This window comes from Choloepus didactylus, chromosome 1 (assembly GCF_015220235.1).
Source record: "Choloepus didactylus isolate mChoDid1 chromosome 1, mChoDid1.pri, whole genome shotgun sequence".
Taxonomy (NCBI): domain Eukaryota; kingdom Metazoa; phylum Chordata; class Mammalia; order Pilosa; family Megalonychidae; genus Choloepus; species Choloepus didactylus.
Window position 1 is genome coordinate 151,949,440 of NC_051307.1, and position 27,809 is coordinate 151,977,248.

General features: G+C 36.5%; 1 protein-coding gene and 1 long non-coding RNA gene across 2 annotated transcripts in view; one reads left to right on the forward strand and one right to left on the reverse strand.

The window, feature by feature from the left end:
• The window catches only part of SLC9A9 (solute carrier family 9 member A9), a 592,279-nt gene that overhangs the window by 35,592 nt on the left and 528,878 nt on the right, over positions 1 to 27,809 (forward strand). The window contains exons 3-4 of the mRNA XM_037843226.1: positions 7,715 to 7,792; positions 17,851 to 17,927. Of these exons, the coding sequence (XP_037699154.1) occupies positions 7,715 to 7,792; positions 17,851 to 17,927 (155 nt within the window). The remainder of the gene's footprint in view (positions 1 to 7,714; positions 7,793 to 17,850; positions 17,928 to 27,809) is intronic.
• Positions 10,331 to 27,326, reverse strand: LOC119539571. Its single transcript, XR_005217906.1, has 3 exons — positions 27,167 to 27,326; positions 11,439 to 11,488; positions 10,331 to 11,349 (listed from the first exon to the last, which is right to left on the reverse strand). It is a non-coding gene; the product is annotated as an uncharacterized LOC119539571 (long non-coding RNA).

Genomic DNA, 27,809 nt, shown 5'->3' on the forward strand with positions numbered 1-27,809 from the left:
TTTGTCTGCTGTGAATACTACTGTACTTCTGCAATTCCACACATGTGCAAGCATGTCTGCAGGATAAATTCTCAAATGAGGCATTTAAGGTTTTTATACCTCTGGCAAATTAACATTCTTAGAGTTTGTGCCAATTTATACCCCCAAAAGCCAGTATTCTATCATTTAATCTTGTTTGTGTAAAAAAACCTCAACTTTCCTCCATGCTTTAGTGAATATGATTTAAATCTATCTCTAGCAGGTCAGAGAGAGGCTCACAGTCTGTGTGCTGTCCACCTGTTGGGTCTTACCACCCCCTCCACCTCCAGAAACCCTACATTGTCCACCTCTATTCCCCAAAGGGTGCCTTATACCTTCTAGTCCCAAATCATTGCTTAAACAGTTTCTTTCGTTTAGATTCAGGCACAGTTAACTCTTTTGAGGAAAACATCAGGGCTGGGTACTAAGTGGAACTGGTTAAGTTCATTATTACATTTAATCTTCCAAAGCAACTCCAGGAGGTAGGAAGTTGCATGTCCATTTTGCAAATGAGAAAACTGAGGCTTAGAAAAGCTTAATAAATAGACTAAGTTCATCTAATTAGAAAGTAGTATATTTTCATTAAATATTCTGAGTCTACTGCTATTTTTCTCACCCCAGTGATTCTTAAACTAAAGCATAGTTTAGGACAAAGAAAAGAAAATGCATACTCAGAGCTGCCTCCAAGTGCATTCCAAAGCTGCTTGCCACAAGTCGTTTCCTTTGAAGTCTCCTATTTGCATTAAAAATACATGTAAAAATATGTATGTTATAATATTTTAAATGACTTGTTACTAAGTACAACTGAAGCTCCAGGAAGCTGCCAGTTTCCTTTGTGGCTTTGTGAACTCTGGCCCACTACCCTCAGGGGAGGTAAAGGAGCATAGCTCTGTACATTGATGCTTTATGGAGCTCCTACCCATCCTTCAAACCCTGCTCATGCTGCTTCAACCTTAAGCCTTCCTGTAGGGTCAGCAGTAAGCCCAGAGTGGTATCTCTGTCCTAGAGAACTCTGAATTAGAGCCTGTCCCAGTGTCTTGAACTAAAATGACATAGTCCCTTTCCTTTCTTTGACTATAACCTTCATGGAAACAGTCTATGCATCATGCATCTTTGAAGATGTTTGAACCCATTATTGTGCTAACTGCTTTTATTTTCCAAAGGCATCAGGAATTGCCAAAATAAAGAAATCATATTTCTTAGTCCCAACTCCTTTTATACACTCCAAAGTCTTATTTTAGCTAGTTAGCCTGGTTTCCCTTGGAAAGCGCATGTTTAGTTTGTGCATGAATATACAGCCAGTTCCCAGTGATAGCCCTGTCATGGTGACTGACACTGAGCGTGCCATTAATTTCTTCTCCTGTCTCTGGAAAATGGGGATAATTACATTTTCCAGCTACCACTCAGGAATGTTGTCAAAGTTGATGAAACAACATTTTTGAATGACTTTTTTGGAAGGAATATGCCACATAAATCACAGTCCCTCACTGAGGTAGTTATTTTAGTGGCTGATTTATTTAGTAATTCAGTAGAACACTGGTATTTCTTTCCAAATAAGTCATATTGAGTCATTGTATGCCTTAATAGTCAGGCCCAAAGAGATTTTGTATCTATAACCCTTCTGATGAACTTTGGAATTAAACTTCACACATTTACTTCCTATTAGAAGTTTTCAAGTCCATTGCCTTTGTGAACATATGTCTAGGACATTCCTAGCCAAATACTTGTGAGATAATATTTAAAATATACTGCATCTTTGTGAGCAGATTAATGTTTTTCTCTTCCCCATATTACCTGGTATTGTAAGAATTGAATTCCAATATTTGAAAATATCCCTGCTTTCATGAAGCTTATGAATACTGCCCTCTTTAGAGTCTTCTTCACCAGGTGGGTTGCTTCAATTAACCAAACCTTGTATAATATAATAGACTATCTAAAAACTGAATAGTATTGTCTCAGTTTGTCAGGGTGCTAAGACAGATGTCACACAGTGGGCTGGCTTAACAATGGGAATTTATTGGCCCACAGCTTTGAGGCTAGAAGGCTTGCTTCCTCCCAGGATTGTTAGTGTGCCACAATCCTGGGTGTTCCTTGGCTTGCATCTCTGCTTCCCATCACATGGCTATGTCCTCCCTTTCTATTCTGAGTTCTCACTGACTTCTGTCTTTTGGCAACTCCTGTGGCTTTCTCTCTCTCTCTCTCTGTCTGAATTTCTTCTGCCTATAGAGGCCAGTAATCTGGATAAAGGACCAATCTGATTCAGTTGGGCCATACCTTAATTAAAATAACATCTTCAAGAGAACCTGTTTTCAATGGGTTCACACCCATAGGAACGTGGATCAAGACCAAGAACATGTCTAAACTGAGGTACATAATTCAATCCACCATAGGTATGAATTTTAAATTCTACTAACTCTCTATAAAAGTGCTGTTGAATATCCACTAGCCACAGGTATTACAAATCCAGTACCTCAGTTGCTCTAGCTACAGTTCAGGTGCTCAATAGCTCGTGTTCCTAGTGGCTCCCATACTGGACTACACTAATATAGAACATTTCTATCATCTCAGAAAGTTCTGTTGGACAGTGGTGGTTTGCAAGTGCTTTGTATCTTAAAAGAATAATGAATTCGCTTTAGCTGGAACATTTTTAGCTTTCTGCTCTTCCCATTAACCCCTCTCTTGAATTTTTGCCCTCAAGGTATAATGGAAAAGTTTTAATTGCTTGAGCCTTAACAACAGTCTTACCTTTTAGGCTACAATTTGAGCACAAAGTCTGAGGAACATGACATATGGAATCACCATCTGGAAGTTTGTACAGTGGCAGATCCAACCATTTCTGAGAAATTGTCTGGGTTTGGAGTTACTCCCAGAACTCTGATTTAGCAGTTCCTAAGCTTACAGCAAGTCTGAAAGGAACACAAATCTGTTTTGTATATACAAATAAATCCTCGTATACTGCATACCATTCTCAGCCTGCCAGTTTCATCTGGCTGCTCCAGAAAATATAATTCAATGGCACATTAGTTAACCTACATGCAGGGAATGGGGCATTCTGATTACTGAAATGTTTTGGTTGAGTGATTAACCCATTTTTTTGCAGAAAAACTGCCAAAGCAAGGGATTTTCTGTCCAGGACGCTGTGCCACTGGATTTCTCTCTTCCAGATGATTGCAGCTGCATTGCTTCATCCTTCTAGTACTCAGAAATGCGTCTCTTTGCTAAAACTTTGAAATATGCCGTTGATATTCTCTCAGAGACCTCATAAAAATAGATCCATAATGGTGTTTTGATAACTTTAGAAAAGAGGAAATTTGGAAAGAAAATTAAAACCTTTGCTCAAATTTTACATAGTTGTAGTCTTCTGGAGTTTCTGACATTAGGAAAAATTTTCCAAATAGTGTAACTGGAAAATATTTTTAAAAATATTATATATTTTTTAGTAATAAACACTTATAAGGTACTTACTAGATGCCAGACACTTCTGCAAGGGCTTTACAAATATTAATTTACTTAATCTTCATAAGTACCTTATGAATTAAGTACCACATTATTACCCCACTTTAAAGATGAAGAAACTGAGGCGTTGAGAGATTAAGTAACTGTTCAAGTAAAAGAGCTTGTAATTTGAACCCAGGAAGCTCGGCTTTGAGTGTCTGTGCCCTTAAACACAATTCCAGCTCATTTATATAATAGATAGAACCTAGACCATGAGCTGAAATGATTTGTTTTTCTCTTAACCTACTGCTTCAGTTTTTATATATTAAAAGCCAGAGGCTAGGGAACTAAATGTCAGGTCAAAACATCAACAGTTCTGGCCAAAAGCCACTATAGAATTTGTAGACCAAAGGTCAGATGTATTAAGAGCCCAGAATAAATTATAAAACACAAAACCTAGTAGAGTTACTTATTTTTTGAAAATAAAATAATGTATTGTGAAAGTTGGTTTTATATATGGAATGGTCAAATTGGTATTTTTACCATATTGGGTTGATTACTGGATCCAAAGGGACTTTTACTAACATTTTTGAATGAGTCAATATAACAAAAGAAATTATTGGGATTTAAACATGTCTGTAAGTAATACAATTTTCCTGGGATGTTGGAATATGTAGAAGTGAGGAAAAAAATTATTGAGCAGCTACTATTTAGTAGGCACTGCTTTTGAGCCGCCTTAGTTACTTAAGCAAAAACAAAAACAAAACAAAAACAAAAAACTAGAAGTGATTTCTTACTTTCTCATAATCCCTAACATCTAATCCATCAACTGCCCATTCTGTCTCTCAATATTTGAGGAACCTGCCCTCTTCTCTCTGACTCCAGACCATCATCCCTTCTCACCTGGATCATGCAACAGTCACCCAAGTGACCATCTTAAAGCATTAATCAGATCTTCCATCACCCCTGCTCCAACCCTCCATTAGTGCCTTTCCACATGGAATCACATCTCACCACTGTCCTGTATCATCTTCAGCTTCCTCAGCTTCATCTAATCATGCCTTTCTTTGTTCACTCTGTCCAGCCACTCTGACCTTCTTTGGGTTTCTTAAATACATACAACTGTTTCTTATCTCTACCTGGAATTCTCTTCCCTCCTCATTTTCTGTCTTGGTCCTTCTCTGCTTTTGGATCTCAGCTTAAATGTCACTGTCACTCAGAGGGGCCTTCCCTGATCACTGAACCTAAACCCAATCCCTCCTTGTTATTCTCCGTTGCAGCCTTTGAATGTTTCCTTCAGAGCTCTTTCTACCCCTCGGAATGATTACTGGTTAGTTTAGTTAGTTAGTTAAATCTGTCTTCACAACTAGCTGGGAAGCTCCAGAGGGTAAGAACTTTGTCTTGCTCACCACTCTGCCTCTGATTTCTGTCACAGGTCCTGGCACAGTCCTTCTTTATGACTATTTTGTTAATAAATGAATCCTCCTATTTGAGCCTCCATTTGGTTTTAGAGAAAATGACACTAAGGTCAGCTGTCTAAAGCCACATACTTGATGAACAGCCATGTTTGTTTACAACTCTAATAAAATTTCCATCAAGGACAGTGTGGTGTGGGCTAGAGTAAGACTTAAGAAGACAATTAATGTGAACTTTATCATGCGAGGATGGAAGGTGGTTCTCCCTCTTTTTCAAGATGCTTTTTATAGGAAACACAGGTAAGGCTTGGGAGCCTCAGAAACCGTGATTATGTTCCAGTTCCATCATTTTGTAGCTGCCTGACTTTGACGAGTCAAAATCTCTCTGTGTCTTAGTTTTCTCATCTGTAAAATGAACTTATTCACCATTTGGTCTCCAGTGCCTAGCATACAACCTAGAATGAATGACCTAATGACCGTGCCAATGAAGTGCATCGATTCTCAATTCTCTGGCTTCCTGTGGAGTCTAAATGAAATGTCACATATAATGTGTTGGGCCTGGACAGTGAAGGCCCTATCTCAGAAAATGTCTCTTTCTTTCTCCTGGCTGACCTCTCTCTTTCCCTCAGGTGTTTGGTCTTATTGCCCTGGTATGCATGGTTTTGATAAGCCAAGGGCAGTCTCGTGAGAGCTGAGAAATGTTCATATACTAAGGATTTTCCAAGCATGCTCCCCGATCAGTTAACAGACAGCAACATGTATTTGGCCCCTTGTCAGGCAGTGAACAAGTTATTGTGTGAAGAGACAAATAAATATAGTGGGCATATTCTTAGCTGTGGATGTTTACCTTTAAGTAGGAGAAACCAATGCAACATACATGAAACAGTTATTAAGAAAAAAAGCATAAGGTCAATGGCCTTGTCAAGAAATAAGTCCATTCATTCCCCCCTTTTCTTTATGTAGTGTATTCATTTTAAACAAATACTCAGAATTGGGTGCACATATGTGCACATGGCAGAACACACTTTAGACATTTTGCCATAGCCTCAGCTCCTGCAGAAGAGAGGTCTTGCCTGGACCCTAGGACCTCATACCCCAACCCATAGCTGATGGACCAGGAATTGGCATCTGCCCAAAGTCAGCCAATCTATGTACCTGCCAGTGCCCAGGGAACCTCTTGGCTGTTGTGGAAAGATGAACTGAGTTCATTAGATCTCCTTTCTCATGGATTTGAATCATCATGTACTGACATGGGGGGAGCTAGAGGGGTAAAGTTACCATAAGAGCAAGACCACTTAAGCCCCAGCAGAGGCCCGAGAGAGTAGCACAGGGCTTCAGAGCCCAGGATGGGGCCGTGGCTGACCCACCAGTCAGGGCAACCTGAATGTTCACTGCTCAGGGGGTTGTGGCTTTGATGGGTACCTAACTAACATTTGTGAAAGTGACCAGTCAGAGAGAGGGCAGCTCCATCCCTTTCCCGAACATTAGATGGGCAGAGCCGAGGGGCCAGTGTGGGGAAGGGAGAGGGGCCTCTGTGACAGCACCCACCCAGGTTCAAAGTGGAGGATGGTACCAAGGGAAGACTTTGTTAGTTTTTATTTAATAATCCTTAGCTGTGTTGTGGGCAAACACAATGCATTTTGGTTTAATAGAATTGAACTATTAGAAGTAATTCATTTTTTTTTACCCAACACAGCAAATATTTATTGAGAACTGGGTTAGGCACTGGCAGCGGATGGAAGCAATGCAGAATTGACTAAGACATCACTGTGATCCTTGGTAAATTCCCAATTTCATGGGTAACACAGTTAAACACAAACCAATAATCATACAAACTATTTCATGAAACACTCATGCTACAAGGGAAGGAACTGAAGGAGCACAGAAGAGATAACATGTCTGTTTTGACTGGGGTAATCAAGGCAGATTTTACAGAGGAGTAGCTTTTAAGATCCACTGTCAGAGATGAGTAAGATTTCAGGCATAAGAGTACAGGAATTAGAAATGATGGCAGTTAAATCCATACCTCAGAGAGATTCTCTGTACTGTAATGGTGAGGAGGCATTAGTGGTGAAATAGTGTATGTGTGTGAGTGTGTGTGAGAGAGACACAGAGAAAGATAGCCAGAAAAGAAAAGGATAAAGACAAGTAGGAAGGGAAGAGGGTAAGTCTAGGGATGTTTTAAAGATGGAGTTTTTATTTTCAGATTATAACTACAGCAAATAGATATTGGTTTCAAGAATTGCTACATTTCATTTCATTCATTTCACACAAAGTCATCCTTGTTTTTTGACCAACTTTATTTTTTGCAATTTAAGTAAAAGCCAATAAGCAAATACTAGAAAAATCCATTTCACTTTTGTGTGTTTTTCCACAGAATCTGAAAAGTATTTTAAACTTTGGAAGGAGATAAAACAGGGTCAACCGAGACCAAATTCCCCAAAATATTTTATTTGGGGAAAACTTTAAAGACATACTGGCCAGAAGCTAAAATGATTGAGAACTACTAATTCCTTTGCTAGAAAAAAAATTAAAACATTTAAAATATGAACAACTAGCTATAATAAAAGGAAAAGTTTTTTTTGCCCAGAGAGGTCTCATTGAGGTTTCATTTTCTTATTAGCTATAGGATGGAAGTATGGATTTTACCTTTAACCTATTACTTTGCAGTTCAACTGCGTTAATGAATTTATAAATTTGCATATTTTCATATCTGCTAAATTAATGGTATGTTAATAATGCCTCATCCATTCTTAGTAAAGGTGACGATACCTGTTGTTTTAAAACACATTTTTTAATGACCCCATGGAGAATCTTTCTAACTGCACTTTTGTCTTTTATGGCAGATGACATTTGATCCAGAAATCTTCTTCAATGTTTTACTGCCACCGATTATATTTCATGCAGGATACAGCCTAAAGAAGGTAAAGATGTGATGATTAACTTTTTCCTTTATCATTAAGTGGAGAATTTTATTATCACTAATGAAGAAACAGTTACTTTTTGAACTGCATTTTTTGGCAAGAATATTATTATCTTAGAAATTCAAATCTGACAACCTTGTAATTCTAAATTTGCTTTGTCCAATGCACTGGCAACTAGGTGCATGTGGATAATTAGCATTTGAAATGTGATGAATCTGAATTGGGATGTGGTTTAAGTGTAAAATACATATTGGATTTTTAAGACTTTATATAAAAAAGGATGTAAAATATTTCAGCAATGTTTTTATTTTGGTTTCATGTTCAAATGATATTTTGAACATATTGCATTAAATAAAACATTATTAAAATTCATTTCACCTTTACCTTTTTCTTAATTTAATGTGACTACTAGAAAATTTTAAATGCACATATGTGGCTTGCATTATATTTGTATTGGACAGTGAGCACCCTTCTAGATGATTGTAACCAAAGAGTTGCTTGTTAATTAAAGTTGGGCTCACCCATCAGAGTGAAAACTCAGGAATGCCATCCTGATATTCAGCTGTTTATACTTGAGGAGAAAAAAATTCAGGTTTTCAATTTCTATCCACTTGTCTGGCATTACTTAGACACAGCCGGAATATGTGCACACTTTATAAATTAGTAACTCTCATAATATTGTACGTGCTGTCATCCTCTGTGCTGTGGAATGGGGCTCTGGCTATATGATTTTTGAGATGCAGAGACAGTGGGATTGCTTTCTGCTGTCCACGCCATCACCCCAGGAGATTCCTGGGGCTTTACATCCTTTGGATCCATCATCTCCAGCAGCCAGCGGCTTGTTCGTTACGGACCTTCTTTTCTTCTGTATTCCAAGCTTCCTCTTGCTGTCAGTTCTGCCTACTCAGACCCCACTTGAAGAACTGCAAAGGAGTTTTGCTGAGCAAGCATTTGGAAATATTTAGAGGGTTAGCTTTATTAAGGTCATCCCCAGTCCCTATATTAGGAATCATTCTGTATCTGATGCATTAAAATAACTTGTTATAGGTTGAGAAGTCTTGCTAAATCACGTTCAGAAGATATACAAATCAGAGAGCCAATAAAAGTAAAAAGGCAACTTATATCTTTTAGAGCAGTGTTTTAAAAAATGCTGCAGGGTTCCAGTTAGAACAAAACTTCTTGAAAATCACGCCCTCCATTAATTGCCCCTCCATTAATTTCCTGACTGGAAATAGCCCCAGTCCATTCCTTCTCTCTGATATCTAGTCTGTCCTGATACTCACCTCTTTCATCCTTACCCTTTCACTGTGCAGATGCATTTCTTTTCCTGTTTCTTTGAATAAACTCTGACCTTTGCAGTGTAAATTGATTAAGTCTCTATCTGTACATTAAGGCTAGAAACTGAGACTCCAAGCACAAAATTTGCCTAAATAGTAAGGAAAAGGTGGGGCTGTGAAATGCATACATTAATTTTTTTTATTAGAGAAGTTGTAGGTTTACAGAAAAATCATGCCTAAAATACATAGTTCCTATCATATACGATCCTATTAACATCTTGCATTAGTGTGGTAACTTGTTACAATTCATCAAAGAACATTTTTATAATTGTGCTATTAGCTATAGCCCATCATTTACAATAGGTTCACTATCTGTGTTGTACAAGTAATGATTTTCCTCTTTCATTTTTATTCTAGTAGAGTATATGTAACCTAAAATTTTCCCTTTTAACCACATTCACATTTATAATTCGGTGCTATTAATTACATTCATAATGTTGTGCTACCATCCCTACCATCTATTATCAAAATTTTACAATCAACCTAAATAGAAACTCTGTGCAATTTAAGCATTAACTCCCCATTCCCTGCCCCCACCCAGCCCTTGGTAACCTATATTCTAGATTCTGACTCTGTGAATTTGCTTATTCTATTTATTTCATACCAGTGAGATCATGCGCTGTTTGTCCTTTGGGTCTGGCTTATTTCACTCGACATGATGTCTTCCAGGTTCATCCATATTGCCACATGTATCAGAATGCCATATATGACATTTTGTTTATCCATTCATCAGTTGATGGATACTTGGGTTGCTTTCACCTTTTGGCAACTGTGAATAATGCCGCCATGAACACTGGTGTGCAAATATCTGTTCAAGTCCCTGTTTTCAATACTTTTGGTTATCTACCCAGTAGTAGGATTGCTGGATCATACGGCAGCTCTGTACTTAGTTTTCCAAGGAAACCAAACTGTCGTCCACAGAGGCTGCACCATTTTACATTCCCACCAACAATGAATGAGTGTTCCTATTTCCCCACATCCCCTCCAACATTTGTAATTTTCTGTTTTGTTTTGTTTTTTAACAGTAGTCATTCTTGTGGGTGTGAAATGGTATCTCATTGTTGTTCTGATTTGCATTTTCCTAATAGCTGATGATATTGAGCATATTTTCATTTACTTTTCAACCATTTACATATCCTTTTTGGAGAAATGTCTATTCAAGTCTTTTGCCCATTTTAAAATTTTATTGTTGAGTTGTAAGAATTCTTTATATATCCTGTATATTAAACCCTTATCGGATATGTGGCTTCAAAATATTTTCTCCCATTGAGGGGGTTGTCATTTCATTTTTGTCATAAAGTCCTTGATGTGATAAAGTTTTTCATTGTGATGAGGTCCCATTTATCTAATTTTTTTTTCTTATTGTTTGTGCTTTGTGTGTAAAGTCTAAGAAACCGCTGCCTAATAGAGGTCCTGAAGGTGCTTTCCTACGTTTTCTTCTAGTTTATTGTCCTGGTTCTTACGTTTAGGTCTTTGATCCATTTTGAGTTAATTTTTGTATGAAGCGTAAGATAGGGTTCCTCTTTCATTCTTTTGCATATGGATAGCCAGTTCTCCCAGCATTGTTGGTTGAGGAGACCATTTCCCAATTGCGTGGACTTGGCAGCCTTGTCAAAAATCAGCTGTGGTAAGGGGAGGACGGTGGCCCATGAGGCTCAAAGGAAGCAATGCAGGTGCAATGTACGGGAGCCAGGCCAGTGCTGAGGGGACAGCGGTGGGGCCTGGCCTGAGGCTTCCCCTTCCCTCCAGCTCCCAGGAAGCAGACAGAAGTGTGGGAGCAGCAGCAGCAGAGACGGAGGTTCTGGCCCTTCGCTCTCCTCCCTCTTAGCCTGAGCGGAGGGAAGCTAGGCGGCCTAGATGGCTGGAGGTGGGTCCGCTGTCTGAGAATGGGAATTCTCTTCAAAGGATATGGAGACTGTTTAATCGCCAGGAGTACAGAGTTATTGTTAGGCTGGATAATGCAGGGAAAACCACCATCCTTTACTAGTTTTCTATGAATGAAGTTGTACATACATCCTCTACAACAGAAAGTCACGTAGAAGAGATAGTCGTTAACAAAATACGTGGCCAAGAATCTCTTCATTCTTCCTGGGACACTTAGACTATACCAATACTGGGATTGTGCCAAGGACTTGAAGGGAGGATGTCACGATTTAAGATTAGATGATCTCTACTGACATATTCTCATAGACTTTGTGTAAATGAAATGCTGGACTTTACCTGAAAGATGCAAAAATTAATGATTTAGATATATTTATAATAACCCGATTTAAACTTTTTCTTTAAGAAGAAAAATTAAGACCACTTACTTGAAAACATAGATGAAGTCTCACTTTGTAATTCGCTCATTCACTAGTTCCTTCAAAAGTAAGGTCTTAAATCAGTGTCTGACATTTTTCTCATAATAAACCCTCTCAGGACATTGTGTAGCCGGAGGTAAGGATAAAGGGAGAGGAAGACATTGTTAACTTTAAGAGCTTTATTATCAGTATAAACCTCCCTAGTTGAATGTTGTTCTCTTCTTGTTCTATTTAGTCAAAATACGAATCAGCACAGATATTGTTTCCAATATTTTAATGTGTAATGTTACTTATGAAAAGTATTTTATATAAGGTTGTGTAAACGGCTTTTCAGAGTTAATGCTTTGATTTATGCTCTGAAGAAAAGTAACACAAAAATTAATTTATCCTTAGTGGTAACCATATGAGATGACTACTGGCATTGGTATTAAGTGCTATTTTGTACTTTCCCCTTAGGTTCTCTGTATTGTACTAAACAACCCCCAAACCATTGCACTGCTCTTAAAAAATAAGAAGAAAGCAAGAAAGCAAAAGGAAAAAAAAGCTTGATATTGTGCATGTATTTTTTTTGTTGATTAAATAACATGGAAACATATTTCAACTGAATGGAACAAAAATCGAATTCTTGGCTGAAGTATTACTAGTGGGCAGAATTGTACAGCAAATAATTTTCAGATCATTTCCTGTATAAGTCTGTCATCTAAATTACTGAATAAATTGTTGATCCACTAATCAGTCAGTGATTAACTGTGTCTAAAATTATCAAGCAATTTTTTCATCACTACTTGAAAACTATTTTGTGAAATATGTCTATTCAGAGAAGTAACAGAACATTTTTGGTATTAAATTATATGTTCAGCATTTAAAGTGAGTTTGAGATGAAAAGTGAAGCATATTTTCCAAGCAACAACAATAATTTCTTATTTTGTGTTTTAAGAATTGGAATAGTTTGAGAGTTTATTTCTATTAGTTGTCTGTAACTTCTTCTACCACATGAATACACTGACAATTAGAAGAAGCAAAAGTTTTTTGAATGCTTTTAAGAATTTGATGTAAAAATTGATTGCTGTGATATATCATTTTTACTAAGAAGTAACTTGGCTGGTCATACCTTTTATTTTTACTTAGGGTGTTTTTTTCCCAGTGTCTGAAAGTTGAAGATATTGAGGTCATGCTGTAGATAAACATCATAAATGTTTTAAAACATATTCTGGATACTCTTATTTGCATATCTTTTATGCCCTGAAAATCTGAAGGCTAATTCAAACTAGCATGTTTTAGAATATTCCAGAAGAAAAAAATGCCTACATTTAATACCAGCCATTTGGATTTCCTGAATATTTTATTAGGAGATAATTGTATGCACTATAACCATTGACATAATTTTGGAAGTTCATTTCAATAAAATAAAGCATAACATCTAAATCCAAGTCAGACATGGGATATCAGTGTTTCACATTGGATGTTTTGTATTTTAGATGTGTATTATAATGTTTAAAGTACATGTATAACATGTTAATACTTGCCAAGATGTTTTTACAAGAGTAAATCATAAATTAATAAGCTTTATTTAATCATATGTTCTCAAAACTTTCTAATCACCATAAGAAATTCCTTGTGTATTAAAAATTTCCTTAAAACCCCCCAAAACACAAAAAATAAAAATAATAATAAAAATAAATCAATTGACCATACATGTGAGGGTTCATTTCTGAACTCTCAATTAGATTCCATGGTTCTATATTTCTATCCTTGTGCTAGTACCATGTTGTTTTGACCACTTATAGCTTTGTAATAAGTTTTAAATAATTACACTTATTTTTCAAGATTGTTTTGGCTATTTGGGGCCCCTTATCCTTCCCTATAAATATGATGATCGGCTTTATCATTTCTGCAAAAAGGCTGTTGGAATTTTGATTGGGATTGCATTGAATCTGTAAATAGTTTTGGACAGAATTGACGTCTTCAAAATATTTAGTCTTCCAATCCATTTGCATGGAATGTCCTTTCATTTATTTAGGTCTTCTTTGATTTCTTTTGGCAAAGTTTTGTAGTTTTTCATGTATAAGACCTTTACACACTGGGCTAAAATTTTTCCTAGATATTTGGTTATTTCAGTTGCTGTTATAAATGGAATTTTTTCTTGATTTCTTCCTCATGTTGATTTCACTCCCTGCCATTTTGCTGAATTCATTTATTAGCTCTAGTAGCTTGTAGGTTTTTGGGGACTTTCTCTATATGGGATTATGTCTGCAAATAGTGAAAGTTTTACTTCTTCCTTTCCAAGTTGGATGCATTTTATTTCTTTTTCTTTTATTGATTTTTCCTCATTGCTCTAGCAAGAATTTCCAATACAATATTGAATAATAGTAGTGACAGTGGGCATCCTCATTTTGTTCCAGATCTTAAAGGGAAAGCTTTCAGTCTTTCACCATTGAGTATGATGATAGCAGTGTTTTTTTTTCATATATGCCCTTTATCATGATGAGGAAATTTCCTTCTATTCCTAATTTTCTAAGTGTTTTTATCAAAAAAGGATACTGGATTTTGTCAAATACATTTTCTTCACCAATTGAGATGATCATGTGGTTTTTTTCCCTTGTTAATGTTAATGTAGTGTATTACATTAATTGATTTTCTTATGTTGAACCATACTTGTGTACTTGAGATAAATCCTACTTGATCATGGTGTATAATTCTTTTAATGTGCTGTTGGATTCAGTTTGCTATTATTTTATTGAGGATTTTTGCATCTGTATTCATAAAAGAAATTGGTCTCTAGTTTTCTTTTCTTGTAGCATCTTTATCTGGCTTTCGTATTAGGGTGATGTTGGCCTCATAGAATGAATTAGGTAATGTTCCCTACTGTTCAGTTTTTTGGGAAGAGTTTGAGCAGAATTGGTATTAATTCTTCTTCGAATGTTTGGTAGAATTCATCTGTGAAGCCTGGACTTTTATTTTTGGGGAGTTTAATGATAACTGATTCAATCTCTTTACTAGATATTGATTTGTTGAGATCTTCTGTTTCTTATAGAGTCACTGTAGGTTGTTTGTGTGTTTCTAGGAAGTTGTCCATTTTATCTAAGTTGTCTAATATGTTGGAAAACAGTTGTTCATAGTATCCTCTTATGTTTCTTTTTATTTGTGGGGTCAGTAGTAATGCCTCCCTTTGATTTCTGTTTTTATTTTTACCCTCTCTCTTTCTTTCTTCGTCAGTCTAGCTAAAGGTTTGTCAATTTTATCAATCTTTTCAAAGAACCAACTTTTGGTTTTGTTAATTCTCTCTATTGTTTTTCCCCCACTGTTTCATTTACATCTTCTCTAATCTTTGTTATTTCTTTCCTTCTACTTGCTTTGGGTTTAGTTTGCTGTTCATTTTCTAATTCCTGCAGACATGCAGTTAGGTCTTTGTTTGAGCCTTTTCTTCTTTTTTAATGTAAGCATCTAGGACTATAAATTTCTCTCTGAGCACTGCCTTTGCTGCATCCCGTAAGTTTTGATATATTGTGTTCTCGTTTTCATTTCTCTCAAGATATTTACTGGTTTCCCTTGTGATTTCTTCTTTGACCCATTGACTGTTTAAGCATGTGTTATTTAACTTCCATACATCTGTGGATTTTCCAGTTCTTTGCCTGTTACTGATTTCCAGCTTCATTCCATTATGGTCAGAGAAGATGCTTTGTGTAATTTCAATGTTTTTATTTTATTGAGACTTGTTTTGTGAACCAACATGTGGTCTATGCTGGATAACAATCCATGTGCACTTGAGAAGAATGTTTATCCTGCTGTTTTGGTGTCAATGTTCTGTATGTCTGTTAGATCTAGTCCATTTATCATATTATTCAAGTTCTCTGTTTCCTTATTGATCTTCTGTCTAAATGTTCTACCTATTAATAAAAGTGGTATATTAAAGTCTCCAAATATTATATTAGAGTTGTCTATTTCTCCCTTCAGTTTTGCCAGTGTTTTCCTTGTTTATTTTGGGCACCATGGTTAGGTGCATATATGTTTATAATTGTTACTTCTTTGTGGTGGATTGCTCCTTTTATTAATATATAGTGTCCTTCTTTGTCTCTTGTAACAGCTTTTGACTTAAAAGTCTATTTTGTCTCATATTGGTATAGCTACCCCAGTTCTCTTTCTGTTACTATTTGTATGGATTCTCTCTTTCCATCCTTTCACTTTCAACCTATTTGTATCTTTGCATCTAAGGCTGGTCTATTGTAAACAACATATAGTTGGATTATGCTTTTTTTCACCCATTCTGCTAATCTGTGTCTTTTGATTAGGGAGTTTAATCCACTAACATTCAATGTTTTTACTGTAAAGGCAGTACTTACTTCAGCCATTTTGATCTTTGTTTTTTATGTCATATCTTTTTTGTCTCTCTTTTCCTTTATTGCTGCCTCATTTTCTGTATAGTTGATCTTTTGTGATGTTTCTGACTGATTCCTTTCTAATTTCTATTTCTGTACATTTTTTATATACATTCATTTTGGTTACCCTGGGGTTTGTATTATACAACCTAAGTCTATAACCCACTAATTTGAAAAGATACCTACTTAGCTTCAATAGCATACACATTCTCTGCTCTCATATCCCTCCTTTTTCCCTTTTTTATGTTGTTTTTGTTCCACATTACTTCTTTGTATTTTACATGTCCATTATCAGGAAATAGGACTGTTTCTTGTTCATTTGCATTCTAACTCTATAGGACTTTAAAAATAGAGTTATATATTTAAGGTATAGTACCATTAGATTTTGCATTTACCCATTTAGTTACCTGTACTAAAGAGCTTCACTTCTTCACACTTTTCCAAGCCACTCTTTCCTGTCTTTTCCTTTCACCCTGAAGAATCCCCTTTAGCAATTTTTGTAGAAAAAGCTCCATGGAAACACTCAATCAGAAGGCCCAACCTAATCAACACTAATATGTCTGCCCCCACAAGATTGCATTAAAGAATATGGCTTTTTCTGGGGAACATAACATATACAAACCAGCACAGTTTCTTTGTAAACTCTCTAATTCTTCTTTTTGTTCATACATTGCCTTCTTAATATCCTTTAGCCTATATCTTCAATTAGTTTATCTATATTTTCCTTCATATCCTTGAATTGACTTAGGAGATTTGTTTGAATATATTTGATTAATTGTTCCAAATTCTGTGTCTCCTTTGATGTTTGACTTTTTCCCTTGACTGCACCATATCTTTGTGTTTCTTAGTATGGCGTGTAATTTTTTGCTCATGTCTGGGCATATGATTATTTTGATTTGCTGACTCTGAAGGCCAGTTTTTCCCTCTTGCCTAAGGTTTTATTGTAGATAGGCCATGCATTAATGCTCTTCTTTGACACTTGGTCCAGTTTATAGTTATACTTAGAGTATCCCATGTTTAATTGTTCAGGTATTCTCAGGTCTTCTTCACCTGTTTCAGGCTCTGAGCATGCAGTATGACTTTTAAAGTTACCCTTTTATGTGCAATTGTTTCACCACCAAGAGAAAGCTTCCTTTCCCATGTTCCTTCTCCAGGAATCCTGATTTGCTCTGTTTGTTTTTGCAGAATTTTCTCCCCAGGTACTGTGTATTTTTGTTTTTTGTTTTTTGTTTTAATTTGTCTCCCTCACTTAGTGCTCCCTTTTCATTACAATTTACAGTCCTAGGATCTGTTCTGCCTTACAGCAGTTCATATCCACCACCACCCCCCCCCCCCCCCACCACACACAACTCTTTTTTTTTTACTCCTGTGGGGATTTTCTGCCTCTGGTTATTTCCCTGTTAGGCTATCCCACCTGGGAGCCTGATGGGTCAATGTTCAAAAGGGCCCTTTTTTTTTTTTTTTTTTAATTAAGTTAATCTAGCAATCAGAGACTGGGTTGAGTATGTGCACCTCTTCCCAACAGTTCTGCTGTGATCTCTTTTATTTCCTGGAGGACCTTTTGTGCACATGCTCACCAGCCACTTCTTTTTTGCCCTGGGTCTCTGAAGACTTGGGTCCCTGTCTCTGCATATATGCAGGCTCTAACTCAATGCTGTGAGTGACTCTGTGGTCTGTATCCATGGCAGGAGGTACCAGGCAATGCTGCCTCTATTTGACTCTTAAGCTGCATGGGACTGAGGTGGTGGGGGTCAGGCTATCAGGTCTGGATCAAAGATCTCCTGCCATTTGTTTGTTTGTTTTTTTTCTTGCATGTTTTATTTCTCTTTTCTGTCAATTCAGCATTCATGGAGTCCTTCTCCAGGCTCTATCATCCTCCAGAGTTCCAAGCAAGTGGGATTTGGCCTTTTATTAGTTGTTTCCAAAGGGAGACTTTTTCAGGGATGTCTTACATTGCCATGTTAATGACATCGCACATATTAATTTTTATTTACTGTTATACTAAAGAAAATGCTGATCCACTGTATGATTTTTTTTCTCCCCAGAGACACTTTTTTCGAAACTTAGGCTCTATTTTAACATACGCCTTCTTGGGAACTGCCATCTCCTGTATCGTCATAGGGTAAGTGACATTTACAGCTTGAGTTCTGGGTGGCTGTTGGGTCTGTGGGAGGAAGCTCACATTTGCTGGACTCACGTTGACTGGGCAAATTGTCTATTTTTTTCTCAGTTTATCCCACTTCTACACATTTTTTTCTGACTCAATTCCAAGGCTTATGTGCCTTTTGACAAACACAAAGCTTCAAATCAAAGCGAACTGGAATTAGATTGATAGATTTTCCCTGTGAGTTTTGGACTTCTGATTTAGGACACCTGGATAGCTTGTCTGAGTTATGTGAAGCACATTGTATTCTCTTTTGGGCTTGGATAATGATGATAAGCACAATGCATTCTTCTGCCATCTTCTGCACTCCTGCTGCCATCTTCTTTACAGGACCGTACCACCACTTATAGGAGTACAATAGTAATGTCAAAGGTTTTCTTTCTAAAGGAAAGTTTACAAGAGAACAGTCTGTCTGAAATGTGCATCTTCAGATACCAGCAGAGTTGTTTGATTCTTACATGGCATTTTGATCAATACACTGTATAATGAAGACTTTTATTTCTCACTATATTTTATTGATTATGCTGCTGAGCCCTAAGTCTAAATATACAAACTCTGCTTTGAAGTTCATCATAAAGCAAAATGTGCTTACAAATGTTGACGCCAATCCAATTCGCTGACAGTTTTATACAATAAAGTTGAGCTGACTTGCTGAAAAAAAGTTCAGCGACTCTATATATGATGTTGTAGATATTTTCAATTTCCTGATACAGCTAAGTCTACCCTTGATTTTTACTGCATACAGCAGTTATAATCCTAATCCAAGAAACTGAAGCTAAAAGAACACAATATTCACTTATCCAACCCATCTCTTAGGAAGGGTTTAGTGTGTGTCACTGGAAGGCTAAAGAGCCATTGGGAGATGTCGTCACTTGTACCTGAAAGCATGTGTATTTTACATTGAATTTCTTGTCAAATACTTATTGATTCAATCCTAGATCAACACAGGCTACATTATATGAAAATGCCCAACATGGTTAAGGCAGTGAGGAGGCTAAAGATTTTAGCCACTGAAGGTGGAGGCTTGCAGGTATGTGGATTGTGGAGCTTCATCTTGTCTTGGCTCCAAGAGGTCTTTAACTTGTTTTCAACTTGGCACCCAGTGTACGTGATCCTTCTCAAAGCATGTTCTGGGAGAACTTTTCTGTTCTCTGGTATGCCATAGCTAAATATTCAAATTTCAGAGCTGGCAAGGGTCTTTGAGATCTATCTAATTAACCCCCTCATTCTGCAGAAGAGGAAAGCAAAGTCTTGAAAGGCTAATTAATTGGCCCAAGCTCACCTGTCTATGACAAGCAGCATCATGGTCAGAACAGAATTGAGGTCTTCCACCACAGATCCAGGAGGTACGGCCATGACCTCCTCTTTCTTTAGAAATTTCTCTTGAAGTCATTCCTATTCATTGACAGAAAGCTCTGAGGCATGTGGGCTCTAACCGAATATGCACTAGTTTTAGCAAAGATTTATTTTATTGCTTCTGTAATATGGAAATCTGAAATTTATAGTGGATCCAAATTCTGAACATCTGTATGATACTGCCAAATTATGTCATAATCACTTTTCATCATTACTCTGCTTCCTCTGTACAATTGATTTTAAACACACTTAACTGTATTCATTTATATCATATACTTTCACTGTCATGAACAATCTAAATTCTTTCTTGAATATTATGATACCCTGTAATAGCCTATAATATGTATAACGTAAAATTCTAAGGTAAATTCTAATTCTGATTAAATTCTAAAATAAAATTTAGAAATGTTGTGTTCTAAAAATTTCAGTTCAAGAAATCTGGTGATATTCATTTACTGAATTTAAGTGAAATTTTTTGTGTAATCAAGGTTTGTAGTGGATAGTGATTTGAATACAAAGTGCAGTCTGGGGAAGACTTTTAGAACTGCATGTTTTGTTTGAACTGGGAATAATCTGAACTACAGAACTTGTTGGGTCCTTAGATTCAGAATATATGAAGAAATCCTTCAACTTAACAAAAAGACAAATAACCCAATTAAAAATGGGCAAAAGGTTGAATAGGCATCTCTCCAAAGAAGATATACAAATGGCCAGAAAGTACATGAAAAGATGCTCAACATCAGTAGCCATCAGGGAAATGCAAATCAAAACCACAATGAGATACCATTTCATGGCCATTAGAATGACTGCTATTTAAAAAAAAAAATGGAAAATAACAAGTGTTGGAGAGGATGCAGAGAAATAGGAACACTCATTCATTGCTGGTGACAAATGTAAAATGGTGCAGCCAATGTAGAAGACAATTTGGTGGTTCCTCAGAAAAGTATGTGTAGAACTACCATAACACCCAGCAGTCCCACTATTAGATATATACCCAAAGAACTGAAAGCAGGGAATTGAACAGATATTTGCACACCACTGTTCACAGTGGCATTACTCACAATTGCCAAAGATGGAAACAACCCAAGAATCCATCATCTGATAAATGGATAAAGAAAATGTAGCATATACATACAATGGAGTATTACTCAGCCATAAAAAGAAATGGAGTTCTGATACATGTGACAACATAGATGATCCTGGAAGACATCATGTTGAGTGAAATAAGCCAGACACAAAAGGACAAATATTGTGCGATCTCACTGATATGAAATAATTAGAATAAGCAGACTCATAGAGTCAGAATCTATAATATAGGTTACCAGGGGATGGCATAGAAATAGGGAATGGGAAGTTAAGGCTTAAAATATACAGGTTTCCTGTTTGGAATGATGGATATGTTTTGGTAATGATGGTGGTGATTGTAGCACAACATTGTGAACATAATTAACAGCACTGAAATATATCTCTGAATATGATTAAAAGGAGAACTATTAGAATATATATATATTAACAGAATAAAATTTTTTAAAACATCCACAGAACTATGCTACAAACACAGTGAACCCTAAGTAAAACCGTGGACTATAGCTAATAGTGCAATTATAAAAATTTACTAATATCAATTGTAACAAATGTTGCACACCAATGCAAGATGTTAATAATAGGGTGGTATATTGGAATCCTGTACTTTATGCATAAGTGTTCTGTAAACCCACAAGTTCTCTAATAAAGAAAAAAATGATTAAATTGCCGAAGGAATGAGACCGCTTAAGCATATCAGAATCTTATCTAGCAAGCAAGGGAAGAGTTTCAGCTTGCGGATGACCAGGTCAGATTTATAGATTAAGAAGATCATTCTGGTGGCAGTATGAAGGAGAAGTTTTAAAGTGTGGAGAAAATGGTGGTGAGGGATCACTTAAGAGACAGTTTCCATAGACCAGTTGCAAATGGTGGGAGCGTGGACTCAGGCTGTGGCAGCAAAGGTGGATATGAAGTCATTGGCTTGTTGAAATCCTGGGAAAGAACCAGATCACACAGGGAAGGTACATGGGGTGAGAAGGAAAGGGATCTAGAAGACAGCACTATTTGGAGAAATGGAAGAGGTACTTACAAGTGACTAAGAAATATTGGAGCTGTGAGATGGGGATAAAATCAGCAGGGCATGGGTTCTAGAATTCAAGAGAAGAGGAGGAGGGATGGTCAACAGTGTCTAATACACAGAGGTCAAGTGGTATAGGAATTGTAGAATCCAAATCTGAATTTGATTTAGCAACTAGGAGGAGAAGGATGACTTTACATTTGTCTTATGGGCAGAAATGAGGGAAGGCTATTAGCAAGACTAATTGTTTTGTGTATTGTAAAACAATAAGCAGTGTTTTATTTTATGCTGTAGATCTTAAGATACAATTTCAGAACATCTAAAGGGAGAGGCACACTCTTAAATTCAGACCAAATTGGCCCTTTCATAACTTTGTGACTCCATTATTTGAGTTAAACTCTAGTCTTAGAAAATGATGTTATATTTTTCTGAAAAATTAATGTTGATAAGAAAAATAACAGTCATTTATTGAGAGCTTGATAAATACCATAATCTATTCTAAGTATTTTACATAGATTATCTCATTTAACCTTCAAAATAATCCTATTCAATGGATACTATTATTACCCTTTTTCATCAACTAGACAGCTGAGGTTTAGGGAGAATAACACAGTGTAAGTAGAACTGGGACTAGTGACTGTCTCAGTTTCCCAGAATGACTCTGACAAATACCACACACTGGTTGGCTTAAACATCAGGAATTCATTGTTGCACAATTTTTGGAGGCTTGAAAATCAAAGTATCAGCAGGCCATGATTTTTCTAAAGTCTGTAGTGTTCTGATGGTGGCTCTATCTCTACCTCCAGCACATGAAAATCTGTCTCTTTCTGTCATTTGCTTTGACTTCAATGACCTGACCTGATTTCTTTTGCTAGTAAGGACTTAAGCCATATTGGGTTAAGGCCCACCCTGTTCAATTTGGCCTCATCCAAACTGGACCTTCAAAGGTCTGATTTACAAATGAGTTCACACCCATAGGACTAGGGGTTAGGACTTGAACATGTCTATGTGGGGGCAGTGTTCAGTCCACTGTAGTAAGTAACCTCAGTTTGGCTCCAGAGTCAGCTTCTAATGCCAAAAAACTGCTTTACCTATGTTCGCTAAATACCAATACTAAAACTAAATTTGTCAATCAGCCAATAGTCACTAACATGGGAGGTCTTGATTTGGGAATTCACCAAAAGGAATTAATATTTTTAAGGGAATGAAAGGATGTCTTGGTTTATGCAGATACACCCATTCTTGCATAGAATGGGCAGAAGGAGGGATTCAGGACAGTCAGTTCAGACTTTGAGAATACTTCTATTGAGGCAGTAGATCTGGGGTAGTTATTTAATGGATTTTTCCATGCCATCAAGTGTGCTACTCCTGGTGGGTGTGGGGAACATTATGCCTATTTCCAGATTGCAGGGCAATACAAGAGACTGTGATTACTGATATACTGGAGAGTCAGCTGATAGATGGCCCTGAAGCCCAAGATCAGAAATTCATAATGGAAGTAAATTGTTACTGGAGGTGTTGGAAATTCATAAGAATGTGAAGTCTACTGAGAATGATTTTGGGACAAGAATGAAACTCAGATAAATGGGACCTAGGATTAATCTACATCATTTCTGTCTCAAAGACGAAGCATATTTCTGCAGGTAAAGACTATATCTAATTAATCCACAAGTTGGTTTTAGAGCTGGACTCAGATGCTTCATAGGAATTGTGATCATTGGGTTCATTTGAATGAACAAATTCTTAATTAAGTTTTATTAACTTCATGTCATTTCAGAAATTAGATGTGAAGTATACTTCATATTACATGGAAAATTTTAACAATATCCCTTTTGCAACAAAATTGGAAACTTTTTTTAATGATGGACTATTTTTAAAGAATTCAACCACCTCCCCCTCCCTCAATTTTATCACTTAAGAAATATTACCTTAAATATATCTCTTTTTTAAAAAAACCTACCATGTTTTTGATATATTTTTCTATTCAGCTCCTCCATCTTGAAAACAATTCCTTTGTCTTTGTCCCTATGTCTCAATAGGGTCTTCTTCTTTCAGAGCTATGACAATGATATTCTTTTAGCTCCTCTGCTAATCAGGAGTCAAAACAAATTCCACAATTTCAAAAATGTTTGGAGGAAGAGATATTGATCTAAATGATCAAAGGTGAGGTATTAATTATAAGAAGAGCTCACTTCTAAATCTCTCCCCATGTGCTAGGCATCAACCTAAGCTTCTTTACATGTATTATTTCATTTTATTCTCACAGCACCCCTGGAGGGAGGTACTATTATTATCTCATTTTAAAGATGAGGGCACTGAGGTTGAGACTTGCCCAGAGTTATGTAGTCAATAAGTGGTAGTAAGTAGCAGAGCCAGTATGACTCCAGAACTCATGTTCTTAGACTCTACTCTTTCTCCTGATATACTTTATAATTCCTGTAATGTTTTATAATTAATAACAGTATTCATGAGACAAACCAAGTCCTGGATAATTTCAATTTCTTACATTTATCATTATCATTAGAAACTATGAAAAATATGAATATTTAAGAATAGCTGCAAGCAATTGCAAAGTAGAGTTGGAACCTATCTTTTCTTACTGGAGGTAGTTGGAGGGATGGAATGAATCCATTTTACTTGGTTAGAATTGCTGGACTATTGGTAACTCAGGAAAACCTAGATTTATAATGTGAGGTTGTTTACATTATTCATACACATTCCTTGGGAGTATTTATTCTCCTGTTGGGTTCTTTAATATGACATCCCTCCCACTGTGTCCATGAAGCATAGAAGTGAAGGGGGCCTTGTGGATGTGCTCCTTCTGCCTTCTCTGTCTTGTTCCTGCTCCCTGGGACCTTCAGACCTAAGTGCCTTTGCAGCTACTTCTTGAACTACTTTTGCTCTGTGCTGAAGAAAGATAAGTTACAGTGAGGTTCAATAGCTTTAAAATCCTGACTCCTAAACCTGGAAGAGGAGACATATTTGCTAGGCTAGAACCAAAACCTGAAGATATGTCATTCCTAGATGGAGAATGAGCGATACCTCAGTGCCTTGGGCTCTACCTGTGGAAACAGAATGACTTAGAGTGGGTTTCTTAACCCAGGGAACAGGGACCACAAGCGGGTGCACAAGAGGTCTTCAGGGAGACATGAATCCTCTTAAACTATCTATAAAGTTTTCATGGGGAAAAGTCTGCGTAGATTTCACCATTTCATCAGATTCTCAGGGGAGCTGTAATCCACAAAGGCAAAGAACTACTACTTTTTTTCAAGAGCCTGGGCAAAGGAATATTTGGGGCAGGGAGGATTTTATCTATCTGCACATTTAGTTAAAACAGAAGGGTTCTCTAGGATGCATACCGGGCATCCGTAAAGTCTGGAAATCATGCATGCTAGTATTTTATTATGTACTGTAATGTATTAACAATAACCCAATTGTTAGATATTTGCCTGTGTTACTAGATCTGGGTGCTATTGGAATATATACCTAAGAGTGGAATTGCTGGGTCATAGGGTCTACGGATTCACTTTTATAAAATAATGCCAAATTGTTTTCCAAAGTAGTGGTACCAATTGTCTCTCCCACCAGCAATGCATATGAATTCCTATTGATCCACATCTTCTCCAACTCTTAATTTTTATCAGTCTAGTAGTTATGAAATGAAATTTTACTGTGGTCTTCATTTGTACTTCTGTAATTATTTGTGAGGTTGATTATGTTTTCATAAGATACCTATTCAAGCTTTTTTTTCCATTTTTCTATTGAGTTGTTTTTTTTAAAATATTTTCATAAATTTGCTAGAGATCTTTATATATATATATATATACACACATAGATATACATACATACATATATATATCTTGCTTCTGTTGGTTCTGTTTCTCTGGAGAACCCTAATATACCTAGTAACCTCCAATTTACTTTCTGTTTCAATGAATTTGCCTATTTTAGATATTTCATATAAATGGAATCATGCAATAGTTGTCCTTTTATAAGTGGCTTGTTTAAGAATACTGTTTTAAAGTTCATTCACAGTGTAGCATGTTTTAGAACTTCATTCCTTTTTATGACTGAAAAATATTCCATTGTATGGATATGCCATATTTTGTTTATTCATTCATCTGTTGATGGACATTTGGGTTGCTTCTACCTTTGGGTTGTTTTGAATAATGCTGTTATGAATATTGGTGTGCAAGTATCTGTTAAAGTCCTTGTTTTCAGTTCTTTTGGGTATATACCTAGGAATGGAGTTGTTATATCATATGGCAGACTGTTTCCCAAAGTAGCTGGACCATTTTACATTCCCACCAGCAATGCATGGGGGTTCCAATTTTTCCACATTCTCTCCAACACTTCTTAATTTTCTTTTTTTAAAATAGCCATTTTAGTGGTTGTGAAGTACTCTCTCACTGTGGTTTTGATTTGCATTTTGCTAATGGCTAGTGATGTTGAGCATCTTTTCATGTGCTTATTGGCTATTTGTGTATCTTTGGAGAAATGTCTGCTCAAATCCTTTGCCCATTTTCAAATTAATTTGTCTTTTTGTTGTTAAGTTGAAGAATTTCTACGTATATTCTGGATATTAAACTTTTATCAAACACTTAATTTGCAAATATTCTATAGGTGGTCTTTTCACTTTCTGGATAATGTCCTTTGATACACAAAAGTTTTTAATTTCAATGAAGTTCAATTTATCTGTATTTTCTTGCCTATTATTATTGGTCCTTTATGCTTTCATATAAATTTACTCCAATGTATATACCTTTGAATATATAATTTTTAAATTTATAAATATATTCTTAAATACTTTATATTTATTTACCATGTAAATGTATTTCTGAGTATATTCCTTAGGGAGTCACATGCGCCTGTGCACCAGGAGACATGTATAAGGATATTTGTAGCAACACTGTTCATAATAGCAAAACTCTGGAAACAACCTGAATTCCATTTAAAGAAAATAGGCAAATAAATTCATATAATATAATGTTACACAGCAGAGAAAATCAATGAAATAAAGTCAGCTATGAAAGCAAGGTTGAATATTAAAAACATAATGTAAGATCAGTAAGTCAAGTCCTATAAGACAATATATAGTATGGCATCATTTTCATAATGTTCATAAAGGACCAAAATTAGCAATATTGTTTAGCACAGTATGTATGTATGTAGGCATGTATGTAGGCACGAAGGCATATATAGATAAGTTTAGTAAGGAGGGGACTTAAAAACACAAAATTCAGGGAAGTTGTTATTTCAGGCGAAGAGACTGAAGAATGGGAGGAAAAGAAAGACATAGAAGAGATAAGTTATTGGTAATGTCCTGGCTCTTGGGTTGGGGTATGTTTCCAGGTATGCAATATATTATTTTAATTTATAACTATGTATATCTTCTATATGTTCTCTTGTATGTATTAATTATATTAAAAAGAAAATTAACGGGAAAAGAAATGGAAGAAGCTCTTTAATAGATTTATAAAATAGATTTAATAGATTTATAGAACTCTGCTTGATTACTCTGCTCACTTCCATTTCTGAGAGACTCTGATCCTTCTGTAGTTTCTCTCTGTGTGTGTTTTAATATGAGCAACTTGGTTTGGCAGACAGAAGCAGAGAGGCAAATGTGCCAAAAGTGTATTTTCCAGGATCCCTGGATTCGTTCTTGTCAACCATAAAGCCCCTATATGTCCTATATGTCCCCCTCTCTCCTCCCCTGCTTCCCAGCCATGTTCTTTCTCACCGCCATGTGGGCCTGTGTCTGGCTGCTGCTCACTGTGATTCCATCTTAGTGGGCTGCAAAACAGCAGATGCAGGGAGGCTGTGTTGAGTCAGGTTAGAAGTCGCTATGCCTCCTCTGTGCGTTGATTTGCTTTCTGGATTCTGAGCTGGCACAGTAATAGCTGTCACTGGTGTCAAAGAGAAGAATAAATATGCTGCTTCCCTGACACAGCCAAATAAGAAAACATAATCTCTAATCTGTCAAGTACAGCCCAAGCTGCTTATCAATGTGGTTTCTCATATCCATATCACAGCATGCACGGGCTGCATTTCTGGTAGCAGAGAGGAGAATGAAATTTATGAGAAAAAGAAACAAAGAGGCGAAGGGGGCTGTGGAGAACATTAGAGATGTAGTTTGGAGGTAAAGAGGCAAAGTTATCAGAGCCACATGAGTCTATGCATTATTCACCAACCTCCTCCTTCTATCCCAGCCTTGAAGATGTCAGGAAAGAGAAGGATAGGACAGGACAGAGGGAAAGAAACAAGTTCTGATGGAATCAAAAAGCAAATCAAATAAAACCTAACTCTATATTAAGAAAAGAAATGTTGGAAGCCAATAGAAGAAAAAAAATGATGTGAGATTGTTGAGGTGGAAAAAAGAGGGA